This window comes from Felis catus, chromosome B4 (assembly GCF_018350175.1).
Source record: "Felis catus isolate Fca126 chromosome B4, F.catus_Fca126_mat1.0, whole genome shotgun sequence".
NCBI lineage: Eukaryota > Metazoa > Chordata > Mammalia > Carnivora > Felidae > Felis > Felis catus.
The window spans coordinates 95,026,605-95,049,564 of record NC_058374.1 but is presented as its reverse complement, the minus strand read 5'-3'; the positions used below and the strand labels follow the sequence as shown (position 1 = coordinate 95,049,564).

Below are 22,960 nucleotides of genomic sequence, written 5' to 3'. Positions count from 1 at the left end.
TAAATACTATCCGCTTAGGAGGGTAAAGTAAAATATCAAAAAGTAAACTGGCAAGAAAAAGAAACCATTCTGCTCCCCCTAAAAGGAAAAGTTCAAAAAATAAAGACCGATCACTCCTCCTGGCCCTTTGACCCAGAGGAAACTGAGGAAAGAGTAACGGTTTTCCAAGGACAGGCTCTCTTCAACGTGAAGCCAATCAAGCAAAGATGAAGTAAGAGAATTCTATGGCAAGACTGGGACTGCAGAGAAGTTTCCAGTCAATGGAATGAGGATTTCAAAGCATACTCGGTAAGAGGGCGTGAGTTGGGTTCCCCTGAGAAAGGATAAACCAGGGAAAGACTGAGAGTCCAAAAAAAAGGTATAAGCAGGGTAAATGTGACCTTATCTATGTAAAAATGGTGTAAAAAGAAAATCCACACATTGGAATGAGATCATGAGCCCCAAGACTGAGGGAAGCAATGGGCTGAAAGATTATATGGGAAGACCATGAATGGAAGCAGCCAGTGCCATCCCCCAAGCGCCTCTATGGCCTCCTTCCTGGGGGGAAGAAGAGAGGTGAGCCTGGGCCTGGCCTCCCATTACAGGCAGGGTTCCTGGTGGCTGCTCTGGCCACTGCAGATTCTACTCCTGAGTGGAACTCTCCTAATTAAGACAAACAGTGAAAGCTGAGACTCCAATCATCTTTGTCTTCGATTTTTAAAATACTGTACCATCCTTTTCTTAAAAATGGAAACTTCTTGGTAACTATTCTCCCTAATTTCCTGCATTTGAGCGAAATCTAAAGGTTACTTTAAATATAAAGTTCATCTTATCGACAGCATCTGGGAGTCTCTACAGTAAATCTATTTTTATTTCATGTTGAGCAGTAGTAAAAAGTGTACTGAGAGTAGACGGCACCGGGGAGCTGCCATTTTCACACCTCCAACCATCGCTCGTTTCCTCTTGCATATGTCGTGGTGCAAGAGCCAAACTCCCAACTTCTGATTTCCCAGAGTCGTTTAAAATCATGTCTCGAGTGCTTCTGGGTTGTGATAGACTGCCCCCACTTCTATCTACACCCTGACAGCTTGGGAATGGGACAGGGAGGCGAGGATAGGGAATGGGTACCGTTCCAGAGGAGGTATGAAGGGCTAACGTTTCCTGTTGCTCAAGTTAACAGTTAGCATAGGATGTAAAGCTGGGTCCCTCGGGTAGTTCTCAACATTCCGGAAGATAGTCCTTCCTGGTGGGGACTTGAAGATATTCAGAATTCATGCCCACAGGAGGCAACTGTGTTCGGGGGAGGCAGCCTTTAGAGATGCCTGAGAGGAGGGGCACCTGGGTGGCTCAGTCGGTTAAGAACCCAACTCTTGGTTTCGGCTCGGGTCATGATCTCCCTGCTTCATGGGTTCAAGCCACATCGGGCTCCATGCTGATAGTGCAGAGCCTGCTTGGGATTCTCTCTCTCTCCCTCTCTCTCTACCCCTCCCCTGCTCGCTCTCTCTCTCTCTCTCAAAATAAATAAACTTTAAAAAAAAATTTAGAAATGCCTGAGAAGGGAAGTTTGTTAAGACAACCACCAGCTGCTCAAGACAGCCATGGGAGGGGGCCACCCCTGCCCACCTCCAACTTCAGGCACAAGCTCCTGACCTCTGAGACTACTTCCTCAGCCAGGGCAGGAAGCTTAAAGGATCACTTGATTCATTCAGTAGTGGGTTCAGAATCAAACCATCTTGACTGCTGGTGCCTATTCTCTGTTACAGGGCCTCAACCTCACAGAAAAAAATACCACTACTCCCTTAATCTTTTCTATTTCATCCTGTCTCATTTTCTTCAGGGTGTGTTCCACTTTCGCCTCATTGCTATGTTCAACAGGACAGCGTCTCTTTCTCAGTTTTAGTCTATAGCAGTCTCATTTCTCTGAATCCATTCCTGCTTCCCTTGAATCACTTCCTCCCCAAACTCTTTGTACAGACATGGCAAACTTCTAGAAAGAGGACTGTGCACTTATTAATGCCTTCACATTCTTCCCTTAGGCCAATATAAAATGATGTCTAACCTGGTGCTCTGAAACGGCACCTAAACTATTTTCACAAAGATCGCCAACAGACTTAAAAAAAAAATTTTTTTTTTAATGTTTATTTATTTTTGAGACAGAGTGTGAGCAGGGGAGGGGCAGAGAGAGAGAGAGGGAGACACAGAATCTGAGACAGGCTCCAGGCTCTGAGCTGTCAGCACAGAGCCCAATGCGGGGCTCGAACCCACGAACCGCGAGATCATGACCTGAGCCAAACTCGACGCTTAACTGACTGAGCCAGCCAGGTGCCCCCCCAACAGACTTGTGATTGCCAAAAACAGTGAGTTCTCAGTAGTCCTTTTTTTTGGAAATGTTTATTTTTGAGAGAGGGAGAGAGGAAGAGAGAGAGAGAGAGAGGGACTGCGCGTCAAAGAGAGAGAGAAAGGGAGACAAGAATCTGAAGCAGGCTCCAAACTGTCAGCACAGAGCCCGACATGAGGCTCAAACTACATGAGGCTCAAACTCACGAACTGTGAGATCATGACCCGGGCCAAAGTCAACTGCCTAACCAACCAGGTGCTCCACTCAGTAGTCCTTTTTGATTACCTCTTCCAAGACACTGTGCTCTTTTGACTCTCCTCTCACCATCTGGCCATTGCCTCCACCTTCCTTCTCCCTACAGCTTCAGTGTAGATAATCTCAAGACTGTCAACCTTCCTCTTCTCTATGTGCCCCTATTATGTGCATTCTCTCTCTTGGCTTCCACTGATAGCTTTTGTGCCAGTGACTCCCAAACCTAACACTGGCTCTGACCTCCTACTCCTGAACTAAAAGTCTGCATTTCTAACTCTTTCAAGCACCTTCTGGATATATGAGTCCCTCAAATTCAGCACAAAGCTGGACTGTCCTTTCTCACACCCAGGCAAATGTGACACCTTCCTGTTCCTCAGCACTTACATTAGGTTCTATTGCTTGTAACCATCACACATCTTCCTGATGTACCCTTCTGTGAGCTGTTTCCACGTCCACTGCCCTTATCTGGGCCCTCCAGAATCTTCATGAGGACCAGCAGAAAGATAATAGGAGGAGCTTTGGAAATCAGACGAACTGGATTCCAGTTTTTTGGGTTTTTTTTTTCACTTAATAGCTGTGTACATCGGACAAGTTACTTAACTTCTTTAAGTCCTAGTTCCCTCATATGTTAAATGGAGCTAGTACTTAGAACTATTACAAGAAATTTGGTGAGGTAAACGCAATGCTATTCACAATGGCTGGCACGCAGTAGCCACTCATAAAAGTTATTTTTTTTCATTCACTATTCTCTTTACTTCCCCAACCCCCTGCCTGTCTCTGAGTTAGAGCACTCTGCCTTTAACTCTCCATCATTCTCCTCCGATACACATTCAACACTCAAACTGGTTTCTTTTTCTTTCTTTCTTTCTTTCTTTCTTTCTTTCTTTCTTTCTTTCTTTCTTTCTTTCTTTCAACTTTCTAAATCAGGTTACTTTCTAAATCAGATATCCACTCAAGTCAATCTCTGATTAAAAAAAGAAAAAAAAAAAAACGTCACAAATTGTCATTGCCCATATAACAGACGACCTCCTTAGTATGGCATTTATGACCCTTTAGAAATCTAACTTCAAGCTACCTGTCCACCTTACAAATTCACCACTCCTTATTTTTTTAAGTTTTTATTTCTTTTGAGGGAGGGTGAGCAAGGGAGGAGCAGAGAGAAAGAGGAAGAGAGAGGATCCCAAGCACTCTCAGCGCAGAGCCTGACACGGGACTTAAACCCCGTTTGTTAGAACTGCTCACCACTACTTATTATATAACCTACACGCCTTATGTATCTATATTGTCAAGCCTTGGTTTCTTTAGTGTAGCCATCCCATCATCAAGGTCGTCCCCGCTTTCATTTCTAGCTGATGAAATCAAATTTCTATTTGCATAAGAACCAGTTTCTCCCCCCAAAATTCCTCCTTATTAATCTGGCACATTGCATTCATTCATTCATTAATTCACCAAACTTTTATTAACTGAGAGCCAGGCATTGCGCTAAGTCCCGGGGATATAAAGCCAAAGCGGATGTGCTACACCATTAACCAGTATACAGTCTCATGGGGAAGACGGGTATATAGACGATTCCAGTAGAGAGTGAAAAGTGAAAGGATAATGTAGTGGCTCTCAATCTAGTGGTATATTAGAATCCCTAAAGTCAATTTTTCTAAAATGCTAATGCCTAGGTTCAACCACCAGATATTCTAATTTCATTGGTTTGTGGTGCCTTTTTTTTTTTTTTTTTTTTCTAAGCTCCTCTGACATAGTCATGTGAAATGAGGGTTGCAAACCCCAGGATAGAGCTGTGTAAACAGAACATGGAAAACACACCTTGTAACTGGCACTTTTGGCTGCTCCACAACATACCGTCCCTTCTTCTTCATTCCTGTCTGCTCAGGCATGCACCCTTTCTCCATCCAGCTTGGGAGATATTGCCCGGTCCCCAACTCAGTGGTACATTCTGATTGTTCTTTCTTGTGACTGGTTTATGAGTAGGCAAGAGAACTCATTCTAAACAAGGATACCTAAGGGGAGGTCGGCTATGGGAAATTGAGAAAAGCTTTCCTAATTCCAAGAAAAACATACCAAAAGAGATAGTCTTCTTTTGGCCTTTGGACACTGCTATGCCTGCATATCGTAAACATGAGTGGATCTGAGATCCAGAAAGGACCTGGGTTCTTGAGGCCACTGTTAGGTTACCGCATCAAACAACCCTAATGTTGATCTACCTGTGCATTTCTTAATGTATGCAATAATAAATTTCCCAATTGTTTATGATACTTTGAGTCCGTTTTCTGTCTGCATGCAGTAGATGGCATCCTAAGTATATACAACTAAACCAAACTTGGAGATCACGGAAAACAGCTCAGAAAAGGGGTCTTCATCAAGGCAGTCGGGAAGCAGGAGAAACAAATAAAGAGACATGGATATAAACACATAAGATATTCTGGGAACTGCACATAGTTCAGAGTGGCATAAAGATGAGGCTGGAAAGATGGTACTCTGGGGCAAGAACTTGAGGAGCCTATGCTGTGGTGGATTAAATATGGCCACAAAATCTTTGCAGCTTCTTTCAAGAAGCAGAGTTGATTTTCACACCTCATGAATCTGGCTGGCCTCATACTTGCTTTGACCAATAGAATGTGTCAGAAGTGATGCTCTGTAAGTTCCAGAGCCGGGGCCTGGCTCTCTTGAAATGCTGCCCTGAAGCTACCATAGTGTAAGGAAGGCGACCTAACCTACTGAAGGATGAGAAGCCAGTGGAAGAGAAGTGAGGCACTTCAGCCACACCGGTACCAAGTGCTGGGCCTGCGAGGCCATCTTGGCCCACGCAGCTATTCCAGCCATCATCTGACTGCACGTGAACCTCCCAGCCAACCCACAGAATTGTAAGAAACAGTAAGTCATTGTGGTAGGGAGCCACTAGATTTTGGGTGGTTTGTTATGCAACCATAGGTACCTGATGCATGTGCCATGCCAAGATGTTCGGACTTTACTTTGAAAACCATGAGGAGTAACCGGATTAAATTCACGTTTTAGAAAAATTGCCTTGGCAGCAGCATGAGGAATGGGCTTGGAGTGGGGGCAGGTGGGAGGTGGAAGGACTGGTTAAAAGACTTTTGTGTTGTTGGAGCCGAGAAATCATGTGGACCTGAAGTAAGACAGTGGCAGAGGGAAGGCAGACAAGAGTCACTGTGCATGACGGCAAATAAAAGTTATAGTGTGTAAAAGAGAAATGCAAATTAGGAATTACTCACCGTTCTCAGGACTAAGTAAACAAGTCGATGGGAGTGCCCTTCACTAAGAGGGACTCTGGGAGGAAAAGAAAGCTTAATGTAACTGTGGAACATCTAAGAGGAGAGTACTGCAAGGAGTTGTGAACATTCAATGTTTAATGAATAAATTAGTATGATTAATCGGGGTGGGTACCATAGTGTTCTAGTCCAGCGATCTGTGGTCATATGGCATCATGTGAGTTGTCTCTAAGTCAAGTAAGTTTTCACGGTGTGAACTCATTTTCGTGATACTTCATCGGAATAGAAAGGAAAAGGAAAGGTAAGATTTGATGCGCCCCCAAATGCTCGCAAATCCACATGTGGTTCAGTTGATGTGCATTAATCTGTAATTCTCAGGAAATACCACTAGTATCTAGTGTTCCAATCTGAAAGCGCGTTCTGAGGGTATCCAGAGGGTAGCGCCATGACACAAGTTCTCTCTCTTTGTCCTGCAGATTCTTCACTTACCTCCCCACCTGTAGAGTAAGGGGCTTCCGTAACTCCATGCTAGAAAGAGTTGAGACTATCTCCAGGCCAGATATTTTGTCAAGTGAGCACAATCCACGATTTATTTTGTAATAAACTACAAAGGCTACAAACCATTTTAGTATGCACATGCAAATACCGGCTTACCTTTGAAATTGATTAAAATAGCAAGTAAATGGCTGGGAACCAATCTCATCTTTCCAGTACTGTTGCCAATTCATGACACTTTCCAAGTTCTTCTGATTTTCTCTCTTACAGGGAGGAATATAGGAGCACTAACAAAACAGAACACAGAAAATAAAACTATTAGCCTACAAAATGTTGAGAGGTAGTCCTTTTTTTTAATAGAGAGATGGTATTATGCACACGGTAAATCTAATTCTGATCCACCTAATTTTTAATACAACCAAAGTGAAATTGTTAAACCGTGTATCAAATTTTCAATTTGGAACAATTACAGAAAATATTCCAATAACAAAAATGTAGCAAAAAATAATCTTCAGTAATTACAGTATGAGAATAGATTACAAATAATTAGATACAATGTAATAGCAAATTAAAAGCATAATATACTCTCTTTCTTCTGTGGGCCTGCCAAGCAAAAAAAAAAAAAAAAAAAAAGAAAAAGAAAAAGTTAATTTTTATCCCAAGTTGCTATCTATGGACCTTGGTATTTTCCTCTTCCACTTTTAACTCCCAAATCAAGCACTTGGCTCTCCTCAGATGCTGCTCTCAACTGCTGAAACTCAAGTTTTCTTTTCTTACATTCTCTTGGACAATAAAATCAGCAGAAAAGTTCCTCCCCCAAGTACATAATCAATGCATTTTGCTAACCAATGCCTTTTCCTAGCGCTGCCTCTAACAAAGTAGTTCTCTCTGAAGGGACCCAATTACTCTAAGCAATTCAGAATCAGCAGATTTGGAAAATTATTCTTAACTCTAGATGTTAAAATTAACCATTAGCATTCTAATCCATTTTCTCTGATTCAGGGTTTTTTTTAAGTTTTTGTTTTCGTTTTTGTTTTTTTAAGTAATCTCCACACCCAGCATGGGACAAAAACTCACGACCCTGAAATCAAGAATTGGACTCTCCACTGACTGAGCAAGCTAGATGCCCCTCCAATTCAGATTTTTATAATAATGATGATCACAGTGCAAATTTACCCTTATCGAGTGTTTACAATATGCCAGCCACTGTAATAAATACTTAGCAGGCTTTAACCATGTGCTTCTTACAACAACCCTAAAATGATCTCTTATTTTACAGACGAGGAAACTGAGATTTCTTTCCGCTCTACAGCTGGATGCTGGTGATTTTATCACATTCAACTCCCAGATGTTCTATCAAAGTTTCAGATGTTGAGAAGAAGAAAAACAAAACAAAACAAAACAAAACCAGTGACTTTATAGTAGAATTTGATTCACATTATTTACAACATATAACTTGTCAACACCTTCCCACTATTTTCTGGTTAAAATAAAAACTTTTCAGTATGATGTACAACCCTCTTCAGGATCTGCCCTCCCCCTCCTGTGGGATGCAGCCATTTAGAAGCACACAGTCCCCAGATCTTCCACGTGCTGTCACACCTACTGGCTGGTACATGCTCTTCTCTCTTCTTTTAATGCCCTTTTCCTTTTAGTCCCCTTCTTTCAAGATGCAGCTCTGGGGCATCTGTCTGGAGGAACCTTCTCTTCCTTACGTGACAGTTAAGTCCCCCTCATTTGTCCTGCCACAGGCATCATACCCCATGCAGCCACAGCTGTAATCACCGGATCCCACTGGTTTATTTTCTATCAGCTTCCTCAATTTGCTGGCAAGTTGGAAGAGGGCTCTTTTTTTTCCCCCTGCATCTTCACACTTAGGGCCGTGCGTGGTAATAGTGAAATCTCAAAAATGCTGGTAGAATTAATAATAACACACTTATATAAGATTTTTTTTTATTCAAGATGATGAAGCTATTTTCATAGTAGTTAAATTTCTTTAAACTAATACAGAAATATTTTCAAATTTTAGTAAATTTGGTTACTTTCTGTTATATGTAACAAATCCACAACATGTTATGCAAATCTTATTTTAATGATTGGATAACTGGATATTTACCTTCTGTACATACAGTTAGTGTTCTCTTAATAACAGTGTACGGATTTCAAGCGGTATTACAAAGCTGTAATCATCAAGACAGTATGGTACTGGCACAAGAACAGACACTCAGATCAATGGAACAGAATAGAGAACCCAGAAATGGACCCACAAATATATGGCCAACTAATCTTTGACAAAGCAGGAAAGAATATCCAGTGGAATAAAGACAGTCTCTTCGGCACATGGTGCTGGGAAAACTGGACAATGACATGCAGAAGAATGAACCTGGACCACTTTTTTATACCATACACAAAAATAAACTCAAAATGGATGAAAGACTTAAATGTAAGACAGGAAGCCATCAAAATCCTTGAGGAGAAAGCAGGCAAAAAGCTCTTTGAACTTGGCCATAGCAACTTCTTACTCAACACGTCTCTGGAGCCAAGGGAAACAAAAGCAAAAATGAACTACTGGGACCTCATCAAAGTAAAAAGCTTCTGCACAGCAGAGGAAACAATCAGCAAAACTAAAAGGCAACCAACAGAATGAGAGAAGATATTTGCAAACGACGTATCAGATAAAGGGTTAGTATCCAAAATCTACAAAGAACTTATCAAACTCAACACCCAAAAAACAAATAATCCAGTGAAGAAATGGGCAGAAGACATGAATAGACACTTCTCCAAAGAAGATATCCAGATGGCCAACCGACACATGAAAACATCACCCATCATCACCCATCATCAGGGAAACACAAATCAAAACCACACTGAGATACCACCTCGCACCTGTGAGAATGGCTAACATTAACTCAGGCAAAAACAGATGTTGGTGAGGATGTGGAGAAAGAGGATCTCTTTTGCATTGTTGGTAGGAATGCAAGTTGGTGCAGCCACTCTGGAAAACAGTATGGAGGTTCCTCAAAAAATTAAAAATAGAGGGACGCCTGGGTGGCTCAGTCAGTTAGTGTCCAACTTCAGCTCAGGTCATGATCTCATGATTCATGGGTTCGAGCACCGTGTCGGGCTCTGTGTTGACAGCTCAGAGCCTGGAGCCTGCTTCAGATTCTGTGTCTCCCTCTTTCTCTGCCCCTGCCCACTCACTCTGTCTCTCTCTGTCTCTCACAAATGAATAAACATTAAAAAAATAAAAATAAAAATAGAACTACCCTACAACCCAGCAATTGCACTACTAGGTATTTATCCAAGGGATACAGGTATGCTGTTTCGAAGGGGCACACGTACCCCAATGTTTATAGCAGTACTATCAACTACAGCCAAAGTATGGAAAGAGCCCAAATGTCCATCGAGGGATGAATGGATAAAGATGTGGTATATACATACAATGGGGTATTACTCAGCAATCAAAAACAATGAAATCTGGCCATTTGCAACTATGTGGATGGAACTAGAGGGTATTATGCTAAGTGAAAGTAGTCAATCAGAGAAAAACAAATACATGACTTCACTCAATGCATGAGGACTTTAAAACACAGATGAACACAAGGGAAGAGAAGCAAAAATAATATAAAAACAGGGAGGGGGACAAAACAGAAGAGACTCATAAATATGGAGAACTGAGGGTTACTGGAGGGCTTGTGGGAGGGGGGATGGGCTAAATGGGTAAGGGGAATCAAGGAATCTACTCCTGAAATCATTGTTGCACTATGTGCTAACTAACTCGGATGTAAATTTAAAAATAAGTAAGTAAATAACAATGTGACATATAAAGCTAAAGCTTTCTGTGAAATCCTGAATTTTGAGTTCTGCCAAAGCAGCTGTTAGGCTTAGAAGCCATGGAGGCCAGTAGATAGGGCTCCAGTCCTACTATCTCTTGGGTGTTTGGACTGGAATAAATTACTTCTGTTTTCTGGACTTCATTTTTTCTCATCTGTAAAATCTCCAAAATAATGTCTAGCTCTATATTTCTTTCTATGATTCTCTTCTTGGAAGTACATCAAGATAGGACCCAGCAGAAGACAGGACTACACTGTTGCAGTATTTTTCCCAGAAGAGATCCTGAGCACTCGGGAAGTGGCTGGGAAGCCTGACTGAGCCAACCATTCCAGCCAGCAAAATGGACAGTTGTGGTAGGTCCTTTCTTGGAGACCTGTACTTAGCTTAGTGTTCATAAGCAGCCTCTGCCATGTTTTTATTACTTCCTACAATGTGCTGGACATTTCCTTGACTTCTATTAAAACATTTTTTTTTCTATACCATGGTCAGTGAGTGTATCAAGTGAGAGTAGGTGGCACCTGATTGTGCTCTTTGAAGGGAAGAAGTGTGAAACAAAAATCCACTGGAGCGTTTTTTGCAATGGCTACGCTCAACACAAGGGGTTCACTAAACGTTTTAGGGAATAACAACAAGCACCAAATGTAATTAAGGCAGATTTTTAAATTTTGCAAATTAACTCAGTTTGAAGCCTTGCTATTTGTTTTTGTGGTTTTTTTTTTTTTTTTTCGGGGGTGGGGGGGTGGGGGCGGGATGGGTTTAAAAGAAATACCTCCACCAAATGACAATTCTATGATTTGACCAGAAGTCACATCCACATGTTTCTGGAAAGGTCAGATAAAAACTTTCAGTGAGTGAGTAGAGTGTGTATTAGGTATGTTGTGGTTTCATATGGGAAAAAAGAAATATTCCTTGCCTTTAGGATACTTTTATAAGTTTATTTATTTTTGAGAGAGAGAGAGCACGCATGTGCGGGGAAGGGGCAGAGAGTTCAGGCAGGCTCCAGGCTATCAGTGAGGAACCCATCTTGGGGCTCAATCCCACAAACTGTGAGATCATGACCTGAGCTGAAATCAAGAGTCAGACGCTTAACCTACTGGGCCACCCAGGCATCCTGCCTTTAGGATACTTTGAGATAGTGTTGGTGGATTTTTAGAAGCAAAGTCTTTTTTTTTTTTTTTACATTGGGAAAAATGCCTGTAATCAAAATTCAAGTATTTTTTTTTCATGCATCACATTCTTTCCAGGAGTATCATAGATGAAAAATGAGCTTAGGGGTGCCTAAGTGACTCAGTTGGTTAAGCAATTGATTCTTGGTTTCAGCTTAGGTCATGATCTCATGGTTCATGAGTTTGAGCCCCATGTTGGTCTCTGTGCTGACAGCATGGAGACTGCTTAGGATTCTCTCCTTCTTTCTCTGCCCTTCCCCTGCATGTGCTTTCTCTCTCTCTCTCTCTCTCTCTCTCTCTCTCTCTCTCTCTCTCTCTAAGTAAACAAACATTAAAAAAACCCAAAACTATTAAAATATGAGTTTATAATACTCTAGTAACTTCTAAAGCTCACATCGCCTTAAAAGGAAAATTTTTACTTTTTTTATATAGAGAGAGACTGTGAGGGGGTAGGAGAGCAGAGGGAGAGAGTGAGAATCTTAAGCAGGCTCCATGCTCAACAGCGAGCCTGACTCAGGACTCTTGATTTCAGCTCAGGTCATGATCTCATGGTTGGATCTCATGCAGGATCGAGTCCTGCATCAGCTATTAGCAAGGAGCCTGTTTGGGATTCTCTCTCTCCTCTCTCTCTCTGCCCCTCCCCCACTCATGCTGCCTCTCTCTCTCTCTGTCAAAACAAATAATCATTCAAAAACAACAATAACAAAAAAGTGACGCAAACCTTAAGTTCTTAAAACTCATTATTGTTCATTTTCTTGTACTTGGATTCTCCCATTAATTTGTCTTTTAAAATTTCTGTGAAGCCTAACTCAGATTCTCCCTAGATCCCTTCTCAATTCAGGTGGATCAGCATAGATTAAGAATTTTAAAGTAAGTAATAAATACCAATCCAAAGCAGTGTTCCAGGGGGGGAAAAATTGGAAATTCAGTCAGAGACTCCTTTCCTCTCTGGACTGTTCAGACCTAATGGGTTTCCAGGCACTATAACAGCTCCACCATGAATAGCTCACCATTGGGGGAGGGGCACAAATGATAATGTAGACCACCATATCATCAGCAACATCACTTTCATCATCATGACTAACATTTATTGATTATATGTGAAGCATCTCATCATGGCAAATCTACTTTAATCCAAGTGAGCAAATATTATAATCACCTATGTTTTACAGAAGAAAATGAGGGCAGAGGTTTAAGAAAACTTTCCCTCAGTCACAATGGCAAATGGGAAAGTTGGGATTCAGATTGCAGAGTGTCCTTAACCACTGCCCCACACTGCGCCATGTCTCTATCTCTAGGGCTTCCCACTTTTCTCTCTTTGGAGCTCCCTGCTTTGGGGGCAAGGAAGATGCCTTGACTTTTGCCTCCCTCTCTCAGAGAACCAGTGTAATGATTCTCTGGGAATGGAATTGGTGTAGCCCTCCCGAAGACTGATGGGTCAAGGCAGGCTGGGGCAAAGCTTTGTTTTCCCGGTATCTTCTCAGAGAAGTGCATTGTAAGTCTTTGCCTGTTCCCTCCTCTCTCCATTTGGCTCCAGGGGTGGTTTTTGGTGCCATGGATGTAATTTCACTTAGGTGAATTTACAGACACGATGTCTTTGGTCATAGAGGACAATGAGCATTCCCTGGGAGAAACTTCTTCATTCAATTCTGACCTTTTTTGTTTCTCATTTGCAAAGGCAGCATTTCCCAATGTCTAATATTATCACCCAAATAACCTTCACTATTGTCTGTGTCATTTGCTGCCTAAACTTGCATGAAATCATTTTCTTTAAAAAGTGAAGACAAAAAGAAGAATGTGATAAAATATATTTGTTTGATGCCTACCTGGTAGAAAAAAATTTTTTGACTTTTGCATTTACACACCAAGTTGACAGAATCGAGTGGGCTAAGACTTCAGTGAGTTTATTAAGGGAAGATACAATCATCATTTGATGTGGAATATTTGATTATGTACTTATTATGACTTATTTTTTCCATTATCTTATTTTAGGGTTTATCAAGATTTATAATAGCATTCTTTGCAGCCTATCACAATGGATTTATATTTTAATAGTACCCTCTTGAGTGTGTTCTTTTGTGTCTTCAGGATTGCATTTCAATCATGTGGGCAGAGTAGGCAGAATTCACTTTCTTCCTTTACTGAATCATTTAAAAAACCATTGCACAATACATGTGATCCATTTAAACATCGGGGAGCGAGTCTATGTTAGACATTATCTAAGAAACAGAAATGGAGAAACTTTTTTTCTTCCAGTTTCTTTACTGACTTCAGTTGGTTAGGGAGGGTAGTATTGAAAGACATAATACTAGAATGGATTTAGCTGATTAAATAATTTCTGAAGTAAACTTGATTAGAAAATGAATTCTTGGGGCTCCTGGCTGGCTCAGTCAGTAGAGCCTACAACATTTTCCTTTTTTTTTTTTTTTTTACATTTTTTTTAAACGTGTTTTATTTATTTTTGAGACAGGGAGAGACAGAGCATGAACAGGGGAGGGTCAGAGAGAGGGAGACACAGAATCCGAAACAGGCTCCAGGCTCTGAGCTCTCAGCACAGAGCCCGACGCGGGCCTCAAACTCATGGACTACAAGATCGTGACCTGAGCTGAAGTCGGCTGCTTAACCGACTGAGCTTTTTTTTTTTTTTTTTTTTTTTTGAGAGAGAGGGCGAAAGTGAGCAAGGGGCAGAGAGAGAGAGAGAGAGAGAGAGAGAGAAGTAGGGCTCATCCAAAGCAGGGCTCAAGCACATAGGATGCAGGGCTTGAGTTCACAAACCACAAGATCATGACCTAAGCAAAAGTCAGATGCTTAACCGACTAAGCCACTCAGGTGCCCCTAAAGTATGCAACTTTTCTGATCTTGGGGTCGTGAGTTTGAGCCCCACGTTGGAGAGATTCCTTTAAAAATTTTTTTTTAATTAAAAAAAAAAAGAAAATGAATTCTTGAAACATTATCTACTGGAACATGGGTCTAATTATATTTTATCCTATAATTCCCCATTTTCTGAAATCCTGTAAGATATATGTGTCAGCTATCATGTGTAACTTGAATGACAGCTTTGGACAATATAAATGTATAATCAGGAAAACACTGTGGAATAAAAAGTGTAACTGGGGGGGCCTGGGTGGCGCAGTCGGTTAAGCGTCCGACTTCAGCCAGGTCACGATCTCACGGTCCGTGAGCTTGAGCCCCGCGTCAGGCTCTGGGCTGATGGCTCGGAGCCTGGAGCCTGTTTCCGATTCTGTGTCTCCCTGTCTCTCTGCCCCTCCCCCGTTCATGCTCTGTCTCTCTCTGTCCCAAAAATAAATAAAAAACGTTGAAAAAAAAAAAAGTGTAACTGAGCCATTTATAAACTCCATAATGTTTCATATGCCTCGACTTCATTAATTGTGTATACGCACACACCTTATGAATGCACGTTAACTTAACAAACACATACAAAATTACATGTCAGCTAAAAAAAAAAAATTAAATTCTAGGGCAGGTGGCTCCAGAATCTGTATCCATACCTGAAAGCTAAATGAAAATAATCTTGTGGAGAACTTGAAGATCAAACAAATGGCTTAGAAAACAAAAAGCAAGGCTAACTAAGAATAGGAGAAGCTACAGTAAGTTCTTCGGAGAGAACATGGTGCCCAGCCTACAGCGTGTTTGTCAAAGTCTGTTCCAAAGACCACCTGGATTGTTCATCAAAAAGGGCCACCCTCCTGAGAGTCTGATTCAGTCAGACCAGGAATCTGTATTATTAACAGCTCTCCTTCACCCTTGGAATGACACATTTTTAGGACTGATAATTTAAGCAACAAGCCATTCTTGACTGCTGAGTACAGGACAGTGTGCAAAGAGGAGATATTACTCACCCTTTATTTGTCTCTTCCCTTCCTTCCCAGGAGCGTGCCTTGTAGTAGTAGCATGAGTAGTAGCTTATTCACAAAGTGCTTTGTGATTACAAAAGAGGAAGTGGAGATCTTGGCTTTGGGGGTATGACAGAGGCTTCGCAAAAGAGATGGTTTTGATTTGTGTTTTTTAGGTTGAACAGGAGTTTGCTTCTCAGAGAATGGGTGGGGAAGGTGATATTCTGAGAAGAAAAAATGGAATGTGCAATGACTTTGTGTATAAATGTTCCAGAAAGACTGAGTCATCTAATGTGCTTGGAGGATAGAGGGCATGGGGGATGGCATTGAGAAATGCCCAATTATCTGAACTACTACTCACTAAAAATTGCTTCTCTCTCCTTAAATGCTTCAATGAGAAACTGCTTGCTACCTCCTGCAGAGTATTCCCACCCACCCACAAATTTATTGTCATGTGTTGATACTATCTGCATTCTGTAATTCAGTAATATTCATTTAACTTTCAGATTCAAGCAGACTGTTAAGGTTGGTGGTACTATTAAAACCAAGAAAAGTTTCAAATAACATTCCACTTTCAAGAGAAAATAGTTCATTCATCTTTAGAGTTAGAAAATAAAAATACCGTGTCTACTAAAAATAGAGGTTAAGTCTAAATAGAAAAAGTCAAACCAAAACAAGAAGTTTTAACCCGGAAAAAGCTCAACAGTTATTATTTATAACAAGCATGACAGTACATGTAAAAATGTGTTCAATGGCATATGACTGTAACTTAAAATCTTTGAGATGACCATCCTCATGACCATACAGAACACTGAAATGAAATAAAACTTTCTTAAATTTCATGCACGCATTCAGATATGCTCATCGATGGCATTATTTATGTATTGTATGTATGCTGTAAAGTGCACACATTTTAATGTGTGTATACATATTTAATGAAATATGACAACCACCATTTGTTTGAAAAAGACCAACAAGCCCTATCCATGCTAAGTCCACTTTAACGAGGATTGATTGTGTTGATAAGAAGTTGATGTTTCCGGGGCGCCTGGGTGGCACAGTCGGTTAAGCATCTGACTCTTGATCTTGGCTCAGGTCATGATCTCACAGTTTCTGAGTTTGAGTCCCACATACAGCTCTGCACTGATAGTGTGGAGCCTGCTTGGGATTCTGTCTCTCCTTTTCTGTGCCCCTTCCCCACTTGTGTGCGTGTTCTCTCTCTCTCTCTCTCTCTCTCTCTCTCTCTCTCTCTCTCTCTCTCTTAAAATAAATAAAGTTAATTAAAAAATATAAAAAAAAAAAACTTGATGTTTCCTACTTGTGGCAGAATGAGTTTTCCAAAGATGGCTGCACCAATATGTATCCCATTTCCTAAGCCATTTCATAAGTCAATGTGACATTGACACTCTTCTCAGTGTACAGCTTTATCTTTCCTTCTTTAGAACATGGATGAGTCTATGATCCTGTGTGACTTCCAAGGCTAACTCAGAAAAGGTGACATAGCTTCTGCCCGTAACTCTCTCTTGGGAATGTCTGCCCTTGGAATCCAGACACTATTCTGTGAGGAAGCCAAAACTGCCCTGTGCAGAGAGATCACACTATAAGGCTGGTGTGGAGAGGAACCGAGACCCCCCACCCAATAGCCAGCATCAACTACCTGATATATGACTAAATGAACCTTCAGATGATTCCAGTGTCCAGCCTTTGGGTATTCCACTGGGACCTCAGACGTCATGAAGCATAGATAAGCTGTCCCCTTTGTGTCCTAAATCTCTGACCCACAGAATTTGTGAGCATAATAGAAATGATTTAATCCACAGGAATTTTTGACAGTGGCTAACAGATCATAGGACCCCTAGGACTAAAAAGGTGAACACCCTTTAAGGTTCTCCTTGATCTACATACACGAAAACACCTGAGGTTTGGTGAAATGTAGTTTAATGGGTCACTGTGACACAAGACAGGGCTCCTCATCCAATCCTCAGGCCAAAAGTTCCTTGAATGAAGGGAAGGCTGGGAAGGCCCTGGGAAGGCCCTCTGAAGTAGCACCTACCGAAAATCTAACCTTTCCCCAGAGAACATGCAGACATTTACCAGAGTAGCCGTGCAGTGAGGAAAGGGTAGACACTTATTTTATTTTTCAAGATTTTAATTCCAGTGTAGTTAACACACAGGTGTACAATATAGTGATTGAACAATCACCTGGCAACCATCGTTTGTCTTCTCTAGTTCAATGATTAGTTTTTGGCTTGTCTAGAAGGGGCAGACATTTAGAGTGTTATAGGACTAGCTCTGCGCTAACCTTAATGCCTGAGGGCCCTAGTCTGACTGTGCTCCCAATGGGGGCTCATAGCATCAAGAGAAAAGGGAGGATGAGCACTGGGTGTTGTATGGAAACTAATTTGACAATAAATTTCATATGATAAAAAAAATTAAAATAAAAAATAAAAATGGACAGATAGAAATAAAAAAAAAAAGAGAGAGAAAAGGGAGTTTTGGCCCAGGTATCACAATGGGCCCAGTGAGTCCATGAACTCTCTTATGGTTATTCCTACAGATCCCAAAGGTATAGATATAATACACATACTTAACTCTAGTCCTAAATTCCTCCCTTGACCCCCTTACTCATAGACAGAACTCTGAAACTACCTGTTCTTTCTCCAAATAGTAAACTGATAAGCCAAGACTGTCACCCTAGGGAGTCACAGAGATCACAGGAGTGAGGATTCCTACCACGTCCCTATTTAACTTGCCTATTTGGCTCCTGAAGAAGGCAGATGAGTCTTGGAGAATGGCTGTACTGCTGAATGAATCAGTGGTGGCCCCAATTTCAGCTGCCATTTCAGATATAGTCTATTTACTGCAGCAAATAAACTTACCACTGCAACCTACCCTCTGGCGACTGATCTGGCAAATGCTATTTTCTCCATTCTTGTGGACAAAGAGCACCAGAGACCGCTACACTTTTACCTGGTCGAGATGGTGTAGACTTTCCAGACTTATTCAGGATTGTCCTACTCAGCACTACCTCAACTTTCTTTGGTTCTTATGCTCTGCTCTGCAGTAGAACATAACAGAACAGTATAGATTGATGATACCAGGCTGATGACTGGACCTGGAAGCAGGGAGAACATGGTGCCCTAGATTCCTTGGTAGAGAACAGGTGTGCCAGTGATTGGGAAGTTCGGGACCTGCCACCTCAGCTATGCTTCCGGGAGGCTAGTGGTCTAGGGAATGTCTGGATACCCCTTCCAAAGTAAAAGACAAACTGCTGCATCTTTCACTCCTTAAAAATAAGTCACAATGTTTGGTGGACTTCCTTATATTTTGGTGGACACATATATATCCACTTTTGAGATCGCTACTCTGACCCCTTTACTGAGTAACCCCCAATACCACCAGCTTTCCGTGGCAGCCAGGGCAGGAGAACCCACTCCAGCTGCTCCAGGCTACAGAAAGCCCTGTCAATTCACCTCTTTGGCCCAGGGCCTCCAACAGTCTATGAGGTCTCTGCCAGATTGGGGGGTACATGGAGCCCACCAAGAGCCCTGATAACATAAAGCAAACCTATGCTTTCTTTGGAGAATATTTCCTTCTAAGAGACCACTGACTTACTGCTGAGTGCCAGTAGGATCTGGGTGCCTGAACACGGAACATCATTACCATGCTATCCACTGGACACTGGGCTTTTTGACCCACTGAAACATAACGGTGGGGTTTACAGGGCTGAGGCAGGTAGTGCTGGGAAACAAGTTTCATAAGCAAATGGCTCACACTCCCAATGCACCCTCTCTTTTTTATACTATCACCTTTCCCAACCTGTCCTAATAAACAGTTGCTTACGAGGCCTGTTTTTCTACTACTGGGATATACGTACCCCCAGGAGTACTCTGCAGTGTGCTGGTGGGTATTTAAAGCCTTTGACCAGTTTGGGTAGATGAAGAAATCTGGCCTCAGGGAGCATAACTCTGAGGAGAACTTCCAATTGTTTCTCTCATAAGAAATGAAGTTGAAGGTACAGACCTACACTGATTTATGCACACTGCCAAATAAATCACAAACTGCGTTTTGATTAAAGGAATGAGACTGCGTTTAAATCATCAGAAACAGAACTCTGATCAAAACATGAAATCTAGAAGTTGTATTTCCCATGCATCCCTTCTCAGGAAGCTGCTTGAGGACGTATCCACCAAAACAACAGTATAAACCAAGAAAAGAGGACCACACTGGGTCAAGGAAACAGAGTACTCAACATGGGAGAAACACAGCAGGCCTAAGGCGTAACCAGTTCAATTTGGGGCAGTAGTAGGCTGAAGGAATCCAGAATGGTATACCAGGAAATTTCTTTAAAAAGAAAAATGTGTAACTAAATGGTCACCTATTATGAATAACCATATGAAAAACGGTGTACAAAGTGGCTTTACAATTCTTTGGGAAAATTAAGAGAAAGGGTCATAGGAATGTAAGAAATTACAAGAAGAGGATTATCAGCTCAAGGAAAATAAACAGTTATAGAAATGAGCAATAATTTACAGTTAAAATATGTTAATGCCCAATATTAATGTAGCCAAAAATTAGGATAGAATCGTATTTAAAGAATGAAGGGCAGAAAACTAGGGTGGGATGGGACGGTGTAAGAAAGCTAAATCCTCACATTCCATCATAGGGTCAATAGTATCTAAAATATACACATCAGAGCCTACTATTGGGAAACATGGAGATAAATATTAGAGAAAAAATAAACTAAAACTATTTAGTTGTGTCTGCATTGCAAAAGGGATCGAGACAAAGGAATCTCAATAAAGAAATACCCCGTACTAATAAAGTTATAGCACAATTTGATTTTTAAACCTATGTTCATAATAATAATAACAAATATTCATCAAAGGCTTACCATGTGTGAAGCACTATTCTAGATGTTTCACACATATTAACTTACTTAATCCTGATAACTTGATGAGATAGGTACTATTATAGTCTTCATTTTATAGATGAAAAAACTGAGGCAGACATGTTAAGTAATTTCCAAGGTCATACTGCTATTTTGATTAAGATTTAATTTTAAAAAAGCATAATAGATACACAAGGTAAAAATGCAAATACTGGGAAAGGGTACAAGCTGAAATGTCTTTCTCTGACTTTGATCCTGACCCCCAGACAAACATGCTTAACAGTTGTACATTCTTCCGATGTTTCCTACATTTTAACATAAATGTGAGCACACTCTTCTCTGTTTTGCCCTTTGTCTTTCATTTAACAATATATCTTGGTGCTGCCATATCTGCATATAGAGATCTATCTCATTCTTTTTTGAATTTTACTACATGGATATGCAAGAATTATTAATTAAAGGTGTTTCCAGTCTTTTGCAATTCCAAAAAAAGCAACAAACTTCCTTTTACAGGCATCTACACATACATGAGAACAGGAAAAAATCAAAGTGTGTCTACATTCAAAACTTATGACTACAGGGGCGCCTGGGTGGCTCAGTCGGTTAAGTGTCTGACTTCAAGTCATGATCTCACAGTTCCTGAGTTAGAGCCCCACTTTGGGCTCTGTACTGACAGCTCAGAGCCTGGAGCCAGCCTTGGATTCGGTGTCTCCTTCCACCCTCCCCCTCCCTCGCTCTATCAGGAATAAACATTTAAAAATTAAAAAAAAAAAAAACAAAAAAACAAAAACAGGGGCGTCTGGGTGGTTCAGTCGGTTGAGCGCCCGACTTTGGCTCAGGTCATGATTTCACAGTCTGTGGGTTCGAGCCCCACGTCGGCCTCTGTGCTGACAGCTCAGAGCCTGGAGCCTGCTTCCAACCCTGTGTTTCCCTCTCTCTCTGCCTCTCCCTCACTCTCACTTTGACTCACTCTGTCTCTCAAAAATAAATAAATGTAAAAAAAATTTTTTTTTAATTAAAAAAACAAAAACAAAAACAAAGAACACTTATGACTATAGTGTTGCAAAGCGATTGTGCCAACTGCATTTCTGCTAGCAGTTTATGAGAGTACCTATTCCCATGTCCTTAAAAAAATAAAAAATAATCTGGTACAATTAAACATTCTGATAGGTGAAATATGGGACTTCTTGTGTGAATTTGCATTTTTAAATAGAGGTAATGATTTTTCCCTATTTTTAAAACTATTTGTATTTATTTTCTGCAAACTGACTATCCATGACTTCTGCCCATTTTGGTTATTTTCTAAGAGTCTTTACATGGAAGAAAATTAATCTTCATCACACATTGCCAATTTCCTTCCTCGTTTTGTCTCTTTTGACCTAATTTGTGGTATGTTTGCTATATAGCCATATGTAACTTTTAAGAGCGCAATCTGTGAAAATTTATGCAATTAGACCCACATCAATGACAAACTCATTACCACTGTTATCTCACTTAGGATTTTACATAAATATTCTTAAGCAAAGCTGTCCCATAATTTCCATCTGTACATGTATGTTATCATAGGTGTTTTTTTTAAGTTTATTCATCTATTCTGAGAAAGACAGAAAGCGCAAGCAGGGGAGGGGCAGAGAGAGAGAGAGACAGGGAGAGAGAGAATCCCAAGCAGGCTCCACACTGTCAGCTGTCAGGGAAGAGCCTGATGCGAGAGGCTCGAACTCACGAAGCATGAGATCATGACCGGAGCTGCAGTCAGTCGCTCAACCGAGTCACCCAGGGACTCCCGTAGGTGTTTGTTTCAATGTAATCCTAAAATTATTTTAAAAATTTCAGAAGTTTTCCTTGTTTCTGTGTGCTTTGGCAGAGTTTAAAATAGGATTAACGTTATCTGTTTTCATACAATTGAACTGGAAGCATTTGCAATTGGGAGTTTCTTTGTAAGATTAGTGAGATTACACTAATTACAACTAAATTGTAATTCTTCACTGAACTGCCTGCTCTTGCTTGCCTTGTGTGTTAGTCAGGGCTCTCTAGAAAAACAGGACCAATAGAATATATGTTGACATATAATAAGAGATTTACACTATGAGGCATTGGCTCATGTGATAAGGGAAGCTGAGAAGTGCCACAATCTACTGCCCACGAGATGGAGACCCAGGAAAGTGGGTGGTGTAATTCAGTGGAAGTCCAAAGGCCCCAGGTCACAGCAACACCAATGTCATGTTCCAGCTCCAGCAGAGAGCAAATTTGCCCTTGCTCTGCTTTTTTGTTCTATTTAAGCCCTCAACAGATCAGATGATGTCCACCTGCATTGGTGAGGATGAATCTTCCTTATGGAGACTACTGATTCAAATGCTATCCTCTTCCAGAAGCACGCTCACAGATGCACCTAGAAATAATATTTTACCAGCTCTCTGGGCATTCATTAGCCCAGTGAAGTTGGCACATAAAATCAACCATCAAACCTTGTGTTCTACTGAAGAGATGGTCATTTATTGCTAAAAGCTCTTCACTTGTTGTTTTGAATCATTTCTCGACCAGTGTGAATATTCTCTCAAATCTGTCATTTTTCTTTAGATTGTTATGTTGATTTTTTGGGTTTCACGCTGAGCACGGAACCTGCTTAGGATTCTCTCTCCCTCTTTCTCTGCCCCTCTCCTTGCCAGTACTCTCTCTCTCTCTCAAAATAAACAAATAAACATGTATTTTAAAAAATAAATTGTAATGTTGGTTTATTTAAAGCTTTTCTTTGTTATGTCATTAAACAAATCAGTGCATTCCTGCAGAAATTTACGATTTCTGCCCTTAGTGTCATGTTTAGAAAGGTCTGTACTGCCCCCCCCAAATTATGTAAATATTTACCTATATTTATTATAGTTACCTATTACCTATATTTATTATAACAATAATAT

At 40.9% G+C, this 22,960-nt stretch overlaps 1 protein-coding gene across 1 annotated transcript in view; it reads right to left on the bottom strand.

The window, feature by feature from the left end:
- KCNMB4 (potassium calcium-activated channel subfamily M regulatory beta subunit 4) overlaps positions 1 to 22,960 on the bottom strand; it is a 63,359-nt gene that overhangs the window by 28,347 nt on the left and 12,052 nt on the right. Inside the window, exon 2 of the mRNA XM_006933893.4 lies at positions 6,463 to 6,590. Within this exon, the coding sequence (XP_006933955.2) occupies positions 6,463 to 6,590 (128 nt within the window). The remainder of the gene's footprint in view (positions 1 to 6,462; positions 6,591 to 22,960) is intronic.